The sequence below is a fragment of the Pseudophryne corroboree genome, chromosome 10 (assembly GCF_028390025.1).
Source record: "Pseudophryne corroboree isolate aPseCor3 chromosome 10, aPseCor3.hap2, whole genome shotgun sequence".
In the NCBI taxonomy this organism is placed as follows: Eukaryota; Metazoa; Chordata; class Amphibia; order Anura; family Myobatrachidae; genus Pseudophryne; species Pseudophryne corroboree.
The window spans coordinates 284,324,763-284,339,502 of record NC_086453.1 but is presented as its reverse complement, the minus strand read 5'-3'; the positions used below and the strand labels follow the sequence as shown (position 1 = coordinate 284,339,502).

At 44.8% G+C, this 14,740-nt stretch overlaps 1 protein-coding gene across 1 annotated transcript; it reads left to right on the top strand.

Annotated features, from left to right (window-relative positions):
• The first annotated feature begins 1,111 nt into the window (after positions 1–1,111).
• Positions 1,112–10,675, top strand: CHMP2A (charged multivesicular body protein 2A). The gene is made up of 6 exons (XM_063943319.1): positions 1,112–1,297; positions 2,538–2,720; positions 3,474–3,653; positions 4,029–4,159; positions 4,397–4,458; positions 7,830–10,675. Exons 2-6 carry the CDS (start codon positions 2,553–2,555, stop codon positions 7,949–7,951), a joined length of 663 nt encoding a protein of 220 aa, XP_063799389.1. The 5' UTR covers positions 1,112–1,297; positions 2,538–2,552; the 3' UTR covers positions 7,952–10,675.
• The last annotated feature ends 4,065 nt before the right edge of the window (positions 10,676–14,740 follow it).

Genomic DNA, 14,740 nt, shown 5'->3' with positions numbered 1-14,740 from the left:
AGTTTAGTGGCAGTAAGCTAAAACCTGTGCACTGCAAGTGAGAAATAGGATTGTGGAGACTCTCCTTGTGTCTATCATTCCATCTCTGACCAAGGAGTTTACTGCCACACCCGTTGGTAACCCTTTAGGGTTTTGCTGTTGCCCTTAGCAACAGCATTTCGGGTTCTCTATGTATTAAAACACAACATCTTGCTTTTTCCATCTGTGCAGTTCTAATACAAGGGAGATACCCAGTTCCTTAGCCTCTGGGCTTCTCTGTTCACTTTGTGTGTATTTTGTTACCCTATTACCTTCTGTGTACGTTATGTCATATTCCCCAGTTTGTCTGTGAGTCCATTTGTTTTGCATAACAGTTCAAACACCAGTACATTCCTGCAGACACTGGAGTGCATAACAGTTCTGACACCAGTACTTTCCTGCAGGCACTGGTGTGCATAACAGTATCTGACATCAATTCCGGGGTCTCCGACGCTAGAATCATCGCACAGGATAAGTAACTACAGGGCTGGTCTTGTTTTGCACAAAATGTTTTTGTACCGCTCGGCTGCACAGGCGATCGCACACTTGCAAAGCAAAAATACACTCCCCCGTGGGCGGCGACTATGCGTTTGCATGGCTGCTAAAAGTAGCTAGCGAGCGATCAACTCGGAATGAGGGCCAATGTTTGCAAGTGCTACATGGCGCAAGAGCAGGAGTCCTTGCCTAGCACATCATGGACACCGTTGATCTTCTGCTCTTCCTTATGTGATTCTATTAACTTTTTTATATTAAATATTTAATTTAACCAAGTTTAAAATATAAATGGCAAAAGCAAGAAACAGACCATTATGTGCCAGGTATAATATAAGAAATGATGGGTACAAGGACAGGTCTCTAGCATGTAGGAGGTGATCAGGGGAATTGCAGCAACCGAGTTACTCAGGCGAAAGTATAAACAAACAGTAGGACTAACAATAATAAATCCACCAGAGTAAGCACTAGAGAGAAAACTGACTGCCAGTCTGGCGGTGGCCATTTTCCCGGAGACCATTTCCAGCTCGCAGATATAGATAGCAGACTCGGCATTGACCTGTGTGATGAGTACAACAAGTATAAATTAGTGTACTCCTAGTGCCAGGAGCTGGCAGGAGGAGAGAATCTAGACGCTACCCTGGCAGGAGAGTCTCACCTCGCAAATCACATCGCGCAGCGGCGCTCCCACGTCCACTCGTGACAGTGACGTCACCGACTGGCCAAACCAGGAAGAGAGTGAGGAAGAGGAGAGGCAGCAACCACCGTTCTACTGTCCCGGGCACAGGTGAGTGCAGAGCAGGGGACCATCCCAGCCTTCCCTACACAGGAGCCCTCACTGTCTGTGGTGCCGGTCCAGTCGCCCCAGGAGAGAAGGATGGGATGCTTATTATGTATATATGTGTCTGGATAATATAATGTGTGTGTAAAATATATATATATACACATACACACATACACACACACACACACACACACACACACACTCACACTCTTAGGTAGTCTTACCATACTATCCCTTTAAACTGGGACACTTATGAATTACACAGGTTCTGGGTCTGATTAAATCCAGGTAAAATGAAGGCGATAGGTCAGCCAGCCACAGAACCTGTGTAAGTCATTAATGCTACGGTAGTGTCTAGTTTGCCTTTGTGGAGAGGACCTTTCCCATAACCCCCTGGGTCCATGTCACAATCTATTTGGAATAGTAAAGTGTGACGGAGAACGAAGCAGACATTTAGGTGCTGTAAGGGTGGAAGTTCTCTCCTGCCCTCTCGTTTTGTCACTTCCAGGTCCTGAGCACGAAGGTAACATAGACACAACCTTAGTGCCCCGCTTTGTGTAAAGGGATAGTTTGGTAAGCCTCTATATGCTCATCTGTTTATTTCTCTTATCAGCACTCTAGTCTAGGACATAGATTACCCTTCACATTAACTTTCTTTTTTCTTTTAATCCTTCCCATTGTGCTTTTGGGATGTCCTCATCTTTCTCCTCTAAAAGGAGTGTTTCCTTCTCTGTATGTGGCCAGTGCATCCCTGTGTGCCCTTATCTCATTTTACACATGGTTGCTGATAATGGTGTGAGGTTATTATTGTTAGGTGTGTGAGTTTCTATCATCAGGCGGTATGTGATGAGTAAATATGGGAAATAACAAGTGTTGGGAGACTGTAGATGTGTGTTATGCCAGAGCCAGGGCAGGTTTAAGGTTTACGGGGACTCTTATCAATAAAATAAATATGTTTCCCATATTATAAAAATGTATAATGTGTACAGACTCCCAGCACCAGAGATGTGTTATACACACTGTAGTGCCCCCAGTTCACATTATGCCACACAGAAACCCAACATTCATGTATGTACCAGTGATACAGCTACACTGGGGGCCCTGGGCAACTTTCCTGTTATTAATACAGTGCTGTCATATATAATTACACTCACACATCTATTCGCAGGCGGTGAGATCATCCTGGCCTCTGCATTAAAGATTTCAGTGCTCTTCACAACCTGTTCATGTATTCTCTCCACAGATCTAATCAGCAAATATGGATTTTCTATTTGGCCGCCGGAAAACCCCGGAGGAGCTGCTGCGCCAGAACCAGCGCGCTCTCACTCGGGCCATGAGGGAGCTCGATCGAGAGAGGCAGAAACTTGAGCAACAGGAGAAAAAAATTATCGGAGACATCAAGAAAATGGCGAAACAGGGTCAAATGGTGAGGGTTTAAGTGTCTGAAAATGGGAAATCACAGCACTCGCCATGGATGAGAGACATGTGCTCTGCTCATTTGTAGGAGACTTTCTGCTTTTACTTTATCACATTTATTATTAACATATACTTATATAGATCCACCTCTTTGTCAAACCCAGCCGTCTCTCATACTACCACCCCCCTGTTCCATGCTTCCTGCCTACCCCATTGTACTAAACATGTCAGCTTGTGGATGGGGGAGTGGGGTGAAATTACATTATTATACTTTGATAGAGGCGTGTGTATGGCGGCACTCAAAGACTGGAAACAGCGGTGAATAAAGTGCTAGTGCTTTTAATCCATGTAGGCAAAAATAAGTGGTCCAACGTTTCGGGGCGCGGACGCCCCTTTGTCAAGGTGAACAAATACAGAGTATTTGTTCACCTTGACAAAGGGGCGTCCGCGCCCCGAAACGTTGGACCACTTATTTTTGCCTACATGGATTAAAAGCACTAGCACTTTATTCACCGCTGTTTCCAGTCTTTGAGTGCCGCTGATTGATTTATCGAATAAATATATATATATATATATATATATATATATATATATATATATATATATATATATATATATATATATATATATATATATATATATATTTTATTAGTCCCCATTTACTCGAGGGACCCCTCTATTTATCTTTTCATAAAATGTGCATGTTGCCCAAATATATCTCTGTTTCTAATGACACATTTGTTTTACCTTTCCCCTATATTAGGATGCTGTTAAAATCATGGCTAAGGATTTAGTACGTACCCGCCGCTATGTTAAGAAGTTCATACTGATGCGGGCAAACATCCAGGCTGTGTCCCTGAAGATCCAAACACTGAAGTCTAACAATTCTATGGCCCAGGCTATGAAAGGGGTGACCAAAGCAATGGCTACAATGAACAGACAGGTAAGGGGCCTGTTTCCATTGGGTTTCATGTCAGACATTTTGTGTCTTGGAATCCTAGCGGTATAGGCATACCGATTCTAAGTACGTGTAATGAGTACTACATGCAATTTCTCAAGGATAATCCCACCAGAATAATAAGGTCATTCATGTGTTGCTCCCCCTTACTGAGCCTGCATCTCCCATGAGCCTCTGGGCTCACATAGGTATTTTCCCATGACCCGTTTCTTTAAGCACCGAGTCGTATTGCTTCTTGCTTTTGTGCAGTGGTGATTTATTAGGATCTTCAACATATAACTAGGCTATATCCCTTTAATCTATGTGAGGGGATCCTTTCCTAATTTTGATTTACACTTTTTTTCCTGGTATTTCTTGTAGCTGAAATTGCCCCAGATCCAGAAAATAATGATGGAGTTTGAGAAACAGTCTGAAATTATGGATATGAAGGAGGAGATGATGAATGATGCCATCGATGATGCAATGGGTGATGAAGATGATGAAGAGGAGACGTATGTACACCTAGGATATATTGTATATCTTTCCCATCCATTGGGCAGCACAAATGGGATACATTGGATATCTGCACTGTGTGATCATTGTTCATAATGAGCCCATACAGCAGACATTGCAGTCAGCACCTGAGCTTCCCCCTGTTCTCTGTTCTAGTGCAGCCCTCTGGAGGGAGATGAGCTATAGAGATGTGTCTGCACTATGTTATGTTAATGACTCTGACCTCTTCTCTCTAGTGATGCTGTGGTGTCCCAGGTGCTGGATGAATTGGGTCTAAATCTGACTGACGAGCTGTCCAGTGAGTATTCACTAGAAATTGGCCTCTTCTTGCTGCTCCATCCCCTCTGCGATCAGAGGGAGTATATGAGCTGGGTGGATGAGTGTCTGTGTGTGTTGCTCAGTCATATTGACCAGGTAAGAAGTCTGTGTGTATGACCTGATTGCAGCGCCTTAGGAAGTGGCTGTGAGGTTCCTGTCACATCTGGGACTGGGTAAACCAGTCTTTGTTTAACTGTGTGTCCAGCTGATGTTTCATTATGGTGAGAGGTAGCGATCCAGTAATAGGAAACAGGAAGCTCCTGTGTGTACAACAGTATAAGCTGTGGGCATTACAGATAACTACGGTGCTGCAGGCCACATTAGTAGCCGTTCTTTCTACAGTAAGGTATATTTGCATTTTAGAAACCTAAAACGTAGTGTAGTCTATCTTCTGTATGCAGGCCACAAGGTTCAATGGGGGTCATTCCGAGTTGTTCGCTCGCAAGCTGCTTTTAGCAGCTTTGCACACGCTAAGCCGCCGCCTACTGGGAGTGAATCTTAGCATAGTAAAATTGCGAACGAAAGATTCTCAAAATTGCGAATAGACACTTCTTAGCAGTTTCTGAGTAGCTCCAAACTTACTCGGCATCTGCGATCAGTTCAGTGCTTGTCGTTCCTGGTTTGACGTCGCAAACACACCCAGCGTTCGCCCAGACACTCCTCCGTTTCTTCAGCCACTCCCGCGTTTTTCCCAGAAACGGTAGCGTTTTTCCGCACACACCCATAAAACGGCCTGTTTCCGCCCAGAAACACCCACTTCCTGTCAATCACATTACGATCACCAGAACGAAGAAAATACCTCGTAATGCCGCGAGTAAAATACCTAACTGCATAGCAAATTTACTTGTCGCAGTGCGGACATTGCGCATGCGCACTAAGCGGAAAATCGCTGCGATGCGAAGAAATTTACAGAGCGAACAACTCGGAATGACCACCAATGTTAAAAGGCATCCATCACAATGGAAATCTTCCAGTATTGTGACTAATTCTAAAGGTGTGTACACACGGTGAGATCCTTGCTATGTCTGATTTTGACTATGCGATTTCCCTTGAACTCCCCCAAAGCCCAGATAGCAAAGAGAGAATGGATTTTGACTATCTATGCTTGAGATTTTGGGGTATATTCAGTTGAAGTCGAAAGCTGCCGTCTATCAAAAAGACAGCAGTTTTCGACTTTTTTAGGTCTGAAGGTGTCCCGACCTATTCAGTCTAACCCCTAAGTATTCGACAAGTCGAGGAATTCGACTTGTCGAAAAGCACATGGATCGACAGAATAGCTGCCGATCCGCGTGCTTGTGTCGGCCCCCTTTGCGACCATCTCAATTCGACTTTAAAAAAAGTCGAATTGATATGCGGGAGCAGAGACGGGAGAGAGTAGCGCCGGAGGATGTGTCACAGCCACCGCTCACAGCAGTGTCCACCCGGCTCCAGCAAGCGAGACTTGGCTTGCTGGATCCGGGTGGACGCTGCCGTGAGCGGCGGCTGTGATGCGGGAGCGGAGACGGGGGGGAGGGGGGGGGGGGGGAGATCCGCAGGCAGACGGGGGAGAGCAGCGCTACAGCAGCAGGCAGCATAGCTGGAGGATGTCACAGCCGCCGCTCACAGCAGCGTACACCAGGCTCCAGCAAGCAAGACCTCGCTTGCTGCTGGAGCTGGGTGGATGATGCTGTGAGCGGCGGCTGTGACACATCCCCCGGTTACGCTGCTGTAGAGCTGCTCTCCCCCGTCTGCTGCGGCTCTCCCCTGTCTCAGCTCCCGCGTCTCAATTTGACTTTTTTTAAAGTTGAATTGTGATTGCACTAAATAGCCCAGGTTGGATCCATTCCGACAAATTAATGTTGGAATGGATCCGACTTCAATTGAATATACCCCTTGGTCAATGTGCGATTTTGACTATGGGGGTCATTCCGAGTTGATCGCTCGCTAGCAGTTTTTAGCAGCCGTGCAAACGCTATGCCGCCTCCCAATGGGAGTGTATTTTAGCTTAGCAGAAGTGCGAACGGTTGTATCACAGAGCGGCTACAAACTTTTTTCTGTGTAGTTTCAGAGTAGCTTCAAACCTACTCAGCGCTTGCGATCACTTCAGACTATTCAGTTCCGGATTTGACGTCACAGACCCACCCAGCCACGCCTGCGTTTTTCCTGGCACGCCTGCGTTTTTCCGCACACTCCCTGAAAATGGTCAGTTGCCAGCCAGAAACGCCCACTTCATGTCAATCACTCTGCGGCAAGCAGTGCGACTGAAATACATCGCTTGACCCTGTGCAAAACTACATCGTTCGTTGTGCCCGTACGTTGCGCGTGCGCATTGTGCCGCATACGCATGCGCAGTACTGTCGTTTTGTTAGCCTGATCGCTGCGCTGTGAACAAATGCAGCTAGCGATCAACTCGGAATGACCCCCCAAGTACCAATTTTGACTATACTTTGTACTAAATAGTACACTAGATAGTCAAGATTGACTTGCCTGCACAGTCTACCTAGCCTTACGATACCGACCCCACGGGAGCGCGCATTGGGATCAAATCTGTATCATAAGCTGCCGAACACCTTGAGATATGCACTAACTTTTCATAAGATTTTGACTATATAGTCAAAGTCTTACAGATTTATCTCACCGTGTGTACACACCTTAAGATGTTTTACATTCCGTGGAGGTTGAGGTGGGGGATTCCGTTACTGGCGATGTGCACATATCAGCCAGTAAAGTATCCCAGGTTCACCTCTCTGGATGTGATGTTCCATTGCAGAATAACAAGTTACAATGCTTTATCGTCTGTACCTCTTGTATTTTAGCGCAGTAACTACTTCTTCATTGTGCTCCCTTTCCTTTGCTGCTCTTGGTAATAAGTGAGCTTTGTGCTAGTTTTTAGTGTATGTACAGTCTCTCATTTCTGGCTTTCTGTGCTGGAAAATCACCTTAATGCGAAGTGTCAGTCAAGTCTGATCCCCAATCCAATCACAAGGCACCTGATCGCTCGGTCGTACCGATATAAACAGCAGTAGCGGATGATCCAAGACGATGGAGCATAAACCGGAGTCCGTATTCTGACCGCTCGGTGGTTAATAACAATTATATTTATTTGTATCTAAAAAGGTAAAAATACCTGTGCCAGATGCATTGAGTATTGGTGGAGTATAAAATCTGGTTTTGAGCATACCACAACTGAAGCAACTCTGTGTTGGTGCACGTTTTCTAAAAAGACTTGTCAGATGCATATATTTGGACTTTTTTTAATACAAATGTTTCGGTTTTCTTTTACCATCTTGCAGTCCCCATGTACCCCCTTGTGCTTCTGTTGTCAGTAGTTATGGTAGCATGCTAGTCTGATGACTGACTTGTGTTTTGCAGACCTGCCCTCTACTGGAGGGTCTCTCAGCGTGGCTGGAGCAAAGAAGGGAGAGCCCACCGCTGCACTGGCTGATGCGGACGCAGATTTGGAGGAGCGCCTGAACAATCTGCGACGGGACTGATGTGCCCAAACACTGTTCTGCACAGACTCTTCAGTTTTATTACTTTTTTTCTGTGTTCTGAGTGGGGATGTAATGTAAGGGCACTGAACAGCTGTGCCCCAGAGGTCAAAATCCCAATTTTGGCAATTAAAATGCTGGCCTTCTGTCAGCCTTTACTGCACTTATGCAGGGTGTTCAACACCTGCCTATTCCCCAGTCTCCTGTGCCGCAGACACTCCCATCCACACAGCTCATTGTAGCTTCTATATTGTACAGAGAAGACTGTTCTTTTAGTTATATTGCTGGCTGCGTGAGAACCTATCACTGTGTTCCCACACTCACAGGACAGCCGCCTTGTCCTAGAGAACCAAAGGCTTATATGCTTCCTTTGTGTTACAGTGGCATAATCGGCCATATTGCTGATGGCACAGTTAAAACAATCTCTGTGAACTTTGGTTTCTTGGGTTGGCTCTAATGATTAAGCACCTGTTTGTTAATAGGGACATGTACAGATGCAGGTTTGTAAAAATACATGATACAATAAACACACATAGTTATCGAATGGTAATTCCAGATCATTATACCACTTATGCAATGAACGGTCTCCAGCTCCTCTCCCTGTGTCTGATAATTACAGTCTGTAAGATGCAGTGTGTCTTATCCCCAATGCAGACTTGTGGTACTGGAAAGCAGCCAGACAAATATTACTGTGCATTAGTTAACACTACAGTGATCAAACGTAATGTCTGACCAGTTGCAGCACGGTTGTAATTTGCATCACTTTGTTTCCCTTAAACAATGCTATGCGATGACCATGGTAACACGCCACATTACCGTAAAATACAGTAATTATGGTTTTGTTACGGCAACTGTATAGCCTTATCTAATTTTTTTTTTATTAAGTTTTCTAAAGGGTCTTTTGGAAAATGAAAGTGATTGAAAAACACAACTGGTATAATTTTTTTGTTTTATTTCTTCAGTTCCAAATCGACAGAGACAAAATGGCTGCATTGTTTGGGATGCGGTCAAGATCCCTTTGGACGGGATCCTGGAGGTCGGAATACCGACACCGGGATCCCGACCGCACAATCCCGACATATTCTCCCTCTGTGGGTGTCCACGACACCCATAGAAGGAGAATAAATTAGTGAGCCCGCAAGGGGCTGCGTTGTGCTTGCCCCCCTGTCGGGATTGTGCCGGTCGGGATCCCGGTGTCTGTATTCCGACCGCCAGGATCCCGTCCAGCGGTATCTCGTACTGATCCCCATTGTTTTACTGCTTAATATTGAATGAGTATAATGACATGCCTGTTGTAATAGAACAAAAGAAAGTCGTTTAAAAAAAATGATTTTTGGCTTTGTCTGTCTAATAAAATTGTCAGATCGTTGAAGCCTGGTTACACCTCACAGATTTAAGATGCGATTGAATCTGTATTGTTATAAAACGAGCCATCCTATCTGATCCCATTGCATGTTTATACAAGCCTGTTAGGTTCAGTGCTAGAAAGCCAAATATAATTTACCCTCATTTTTCAGTCGACATTCAGATCTTTGTAAAACATGTTGTGTTACTGCACTGTCGTGTTCTCTCTTTATTCATGGTGGGAGTACCTAATGTTTCTGTATTCTGGGGAAAGTAATTTCCTGGTTGGCAACAAATACCAAACACCAATTAGGAGGATAGGTTATTCAGTAATTCTGGTCCTAATGTACATTATATGGCACACATCACCTGACGGTGATCTGTGGTTTCATTTCGACTGTATTCTTGTCTTCCTCGTTCAGGCCTGGCCAACCTGTGGCTCTCCAGCTGTTGTAAAACTACAAGTCCCAGTATGCCCTGCCACAGATTTACTATTAGGGAATGCTAAAACTATGACGGGATGCTGGGACATGTAGTTTGACAACAGCTGGAGATCCACAGTTGGCCAGGCCTGTTCTAGTTGAAAGTTGGCCCAGTTGGGTGCACGCTTGAATTATACTGTAATGTTTGACATCAATATTTTTGTGTCCGTATGTGGCTTAGAAACAAGCCGCTAATCTGTGTAACATTAAAAAGACCATTTATATTGTTTTAGCACTTTGAGCGAGTGGAAAACTGGAACTTTGTTGAACTTTGTAAAATACCCGCTTGTAATGAAATCGTGTATTACTCCGTGTGTAGAATGCTCATATTATAGACGTACTGTAGATTTTATGTATATTTTATGATGGTTTCTATTTTCCTTCCATAAAAGGCTAATGGGGGAGATGTACTAAGCAGTAAAAAGAGTGGAGAAGTTGCCCATGGCAACCAATCAGCATTGAAGTAACGTTTATAATTTGCATACTATAAAATTACATAGACCAGCTGACTGGTTGCTATGGGCAACTTTCTACTGGCTCACCTCTCTACTCTATTCGCTGCTTAGAAAATCTCCCCCTGAAATTATCTGAAAATATTTGATATAAGTTCTGATCTCTTGGTGGCAAGTTGCTATCTATTTGTAAGAGAAGTAAAATTTTTATTTTGCTTATTCTATCCGATATGACTTCCGGCTTCCTCTATTACTCATTAATACATTGGAATATTTGAGATATCTGATAATGACATCATCTGCTTAGCTTTGTCACTTGCCAGGCCTGGTTATCCAGTTCTAGAGCATTGTTTACTGCTCATGTGGCCCTTGTACAAGATAATCTGTGTTAATTATAGAGAAAGGGACGTGTTCCTCAAATAGCATAAATAAAGACATTTTATTATCGAGCTGATTAATATACATGAAATTACTGATTTGTTTATACCTCACTAAATATGGCCGAGCTCCCTTACATCTCTGCAGTCAGCCCCTATGTTGGGAGAGGTTGTGAATTCAAGCACAGTGCTGTCATAGCAGCTCAGATACCTCCACACTATGGACATGTATCCGGTTTTACCAGGTTATTGCAGTTCATGACTTCATCCATTTTGTGGCCTGAATGGAAACTATCCGTAGCATACAGTGCATCCAGAAAGTATTCATAGTGCTTCACTTTTTCCACTCTGTATTATGTTACAGCCTTATTCCAAAATGGAATAAATTCATTTTTTCCCTCAAAATTCTACACACACATAATGAGATTTTTGCAAATTTATTAAAAATAAAAAACTAAAATCACATGTACATAAGTATTCACAGCCTTTGCCGTGAAGCTCAAAATTGAGCTCAGGTGCATCCTGTTTCCACTGATCATCCTTGAGACGTTCCTACAGCTTAATTGGAGTCCACCTGCAGTAAATTCAGGTGATTGGACATGATTTGGAAAGGCACTCACCTGTCTATATAAGGTCCCACACTTGACAGTGCATGCCTGAGCACAAACCAAGCATGTAGTCAAAGGAATTGTCTGTAGACCTCCGAGACAGGATTGTCTCGAGGTATAGAAAAATATCTGCTGCTTTGTAGGTCCCATTGAGCACAGTGGCCTCCATTATCCATAAATGGAAGAAGTTCGTAAACCACCAGGACTCTTCCTAGAGCTGGCTGGCCGTCTAAACTGAGCGATCGGGGGAGAAGGGCCCTAGTCAGGGAGGTGACCAAGAACCCGATGTTTATTCTATCAGAGCTACAGCATTCATCTGCTGAAAGAGGAGAACCTTCCAGAAGGACAACCATCTCTGCAGCAATCTACCGATCAGGCCTGTATGGTAGAGTGGCCAGACGGAAGCCACTCCTTAGTAAAAAGCACATGGCAGCCCGCCTGGAGTTTGCCAAAATGCTCATGAAGGACTCTCATACCATGGAAACAAAATACTCTGGTCTGATGAGACAAAGATTGAACTCTTTGGCGTGAATGTCAGGTGTCATGTTTGGAGGAAACCAGGCACCACTCATCACCAGGCCAATACCATCCCTACAGTGAAGCATGGTGGTGGTGGCAGCATCATGCTGTGGGGATGTTTTTCAGCGACAGGAACTGGGAGACTAGTCAGGATAGAGGGAAATATGAATGCAGCAATGTACAGAGACATCCTGGATGAAAACCTGCTCCGCAGCGCTCTTGACCTCAGACTGGGTGACGGTTCATCTTTCAGCCAGAAAACCACCCTAAGCACACAGCCAAGATATCAAAGGAGTGGCTTCAGGACAACTCTGTGAATGTCATTGAGTGGCCCAGGCAGAGCTCAGACTTTAATCCTATTGAACATCTCTGGAGAGATCTGAAAATGGCTGTGCACCGACGCTTCCAATCCAACACGATGGATCTTGAGAGGTGCTGCAAAGAGTAATGTGCGAAACTGTCCAAAGATAGGTGTGCCAAGCTTGTGGCATCATATTCAAAAAGACTTGAGGCTGTAATTGCTGACAAAGGTGCATCAACAAAGTATTGAGCAAAGGCTGTGAATACTTATGTACATGTGATTTAGTTTTTTATTTTTAATAAATTTGCAAAAATCTCAAACACTTTTTTCATGTTGTGATTATGGGGTATTGTGTGTAGAATTTTGAGGGAAAAAATGAATTTATTCCATTTTGGAATAAGGCTGTAACATAACAAAAAGTGAAGTGCTGTGAATACTTTCTGGATGCACTGTAACTGAGGCACATGTGACCTGGTTGACTGACTCTCAGGAATATTGGTTCACTCCATAAAATGGCTTAGTCAATCATGTATAGTGTGAATGGGTGACTAAGCTTTACATACCAGCTTATGTCTCAACCTTTCCGATTGAACAACACAGTACCCAAGCCACATCTGCTCAATCCTCATCTTTCAGAGTCAGGAGTCCTGTCAAAACTGTGATTCTTAACCACTTAATTGACAATGTTTCTCTAGCATCCATAAGGGATATTGAGGAATCTAGTACGATGGGTATAGATGGGGTCCAGAGGAGGCAGTGCACTTTAAATGTCTTCAACTGGGTGTGCTGGCTCCTCCCCTCTATGCCCCATGCCACAGGTAGTTTATGAAAAAGTGCCCTCAGGAGAGGATGCACATCTCTGAGCTCCAGTTCATCAATTTTTTTTTTAACGTTTGTTATTTTCGGTATGCTGTTTGGGCAACAGCATACCTGCACCGTGGGAGTTAGGGGTGGGACAGTCACCGGCCTTACGAGGTGCAGAGCCAATTCCCTGCTGCAGGACCACCGTCCTGAGGGGTTGTTGTTCAGCGGGGCACTGCGCCTTGGCTCTCACAGCCGCAGCACGCTGCACACCCCTAACATTGCCTGAAGGTGACATCTGTGGTGAGTACTAACCGGGCGCCCCACTAGGGGGTTCCCCTGGCTCACTGTGCGGCTGAACATGGGTGCAGCTATGGGACCCTCCCGGGGGAGTACCGCTAAGATCCCCTGTGTAGACTGGCACAAAAACGCTTTAACTAGCACCTCTTGTGATGTTTTTAAGCTGAAAGGAAACTTTGCCAGTATAATATATCACTATAGCTTCGGCACCATTGGAGGGGGCGGAGCTTCCTCAGAGCGGGACCAGAGGCATTTTGGCGCCTTCCTCTGCTTGCTGCAGTCATCCACAGCACACACCGCTTCATGACTCCTCAGCCACGCTGGATATCTGATACAGGGTGTAGCAAAGGGGGAGAGCCGCTATTGGGGGTAATTCCAAGTTGATCGCAGCAGGAATTTTGTTAGCAGTTGGGCAAAACCATGTGCACTGCAGGGAAGGCAGATATAACGTGCAGAAAGAGTTAGAATTGGGTGGGTTATTTTGTTTCTGTGCAGGGTAAATACTGGCTGCTTTATTTTTACACTGCAAATTAGATTGCAGATTGAACACACCCCACCCAAATCTAACTCTCTCTGCACATGTTATATCTGCCTCCCCTGCAGTGCACATGGTTTTGCCCAACTGCTAACAAAGTTCCTGCTGCGATCAACTCAGAATTACCCCCATTGTACACTATCTGGGTCCTCTACAGGACATAATTTGTTAGTGTTTACTGTGATATAGTTAGCTTACAGCCTCACTGGGGCTGTACAGCTAAGGGTGTGCTGGTGTCCTCTCTGTGTGTCTCATCTCACATACAGAAGGGCAGGCTTGCAATATTCTGTGTATGTTATTGTGCTTACTGTGAAACATGGGTAAACACAAGCTGTGCAATGTATGCCACACCAGATTCTCTCCATTATCATCTGATTCTGTTTCATGTGAACAATGTAGCCAATCTTCACAAATCAGGGAAGGGGCTGGGGGAGAGGGCCCAGAGCCCCACTGGCTAGGGTCTCTTAAAACTATGATGTCAGATATGTCATCCCAGCTCACTGCTAATGTACAGAACACTCAGCTACTACAACAAACTGTTGCAGATTTAGCTGCTAGGGCAGATGCGGCACAGACCCCCTCCTCATGCAGGACCACAAGCGTGGTTCAACTGCACTACTCTCTGATACAGGTGAGGATGGGGAGGACTTTGACCCCGTTAGTGGAGATCCTGATTCTGCTCAGTGTATTGAACCCCTAATTCTGGCTATACTGGAAGTGTTAAAGCTCCCTCTAGAGGAAGCTGCGTCACAGCAGTCGTTTTTCTTTGTACAAATCAAGCCTAATGTCATTTTCCCTGATACTACAGAGTTAGATGACCTATTCAAGCTGGCCTGGAAAAATCCAAACTATTCCAAGTGTCCAAAAACTTTTTGCGCACTTTCCCATTTGCTCCTGAAGGTAGGAAATTTTGGGAGGATTCCCCAGGCGTTGATGTATCAGTCTCTTGACTGTCTACAAAGGCGGCGCTGCCTGCCCCGGGCTTCTTTACCATAGGATGGATAGATAGATAGGAAAATAGAGACCACTCAAATCTATTTACATGGCAGCAGGTGTATCACAAAGCCGGTCAT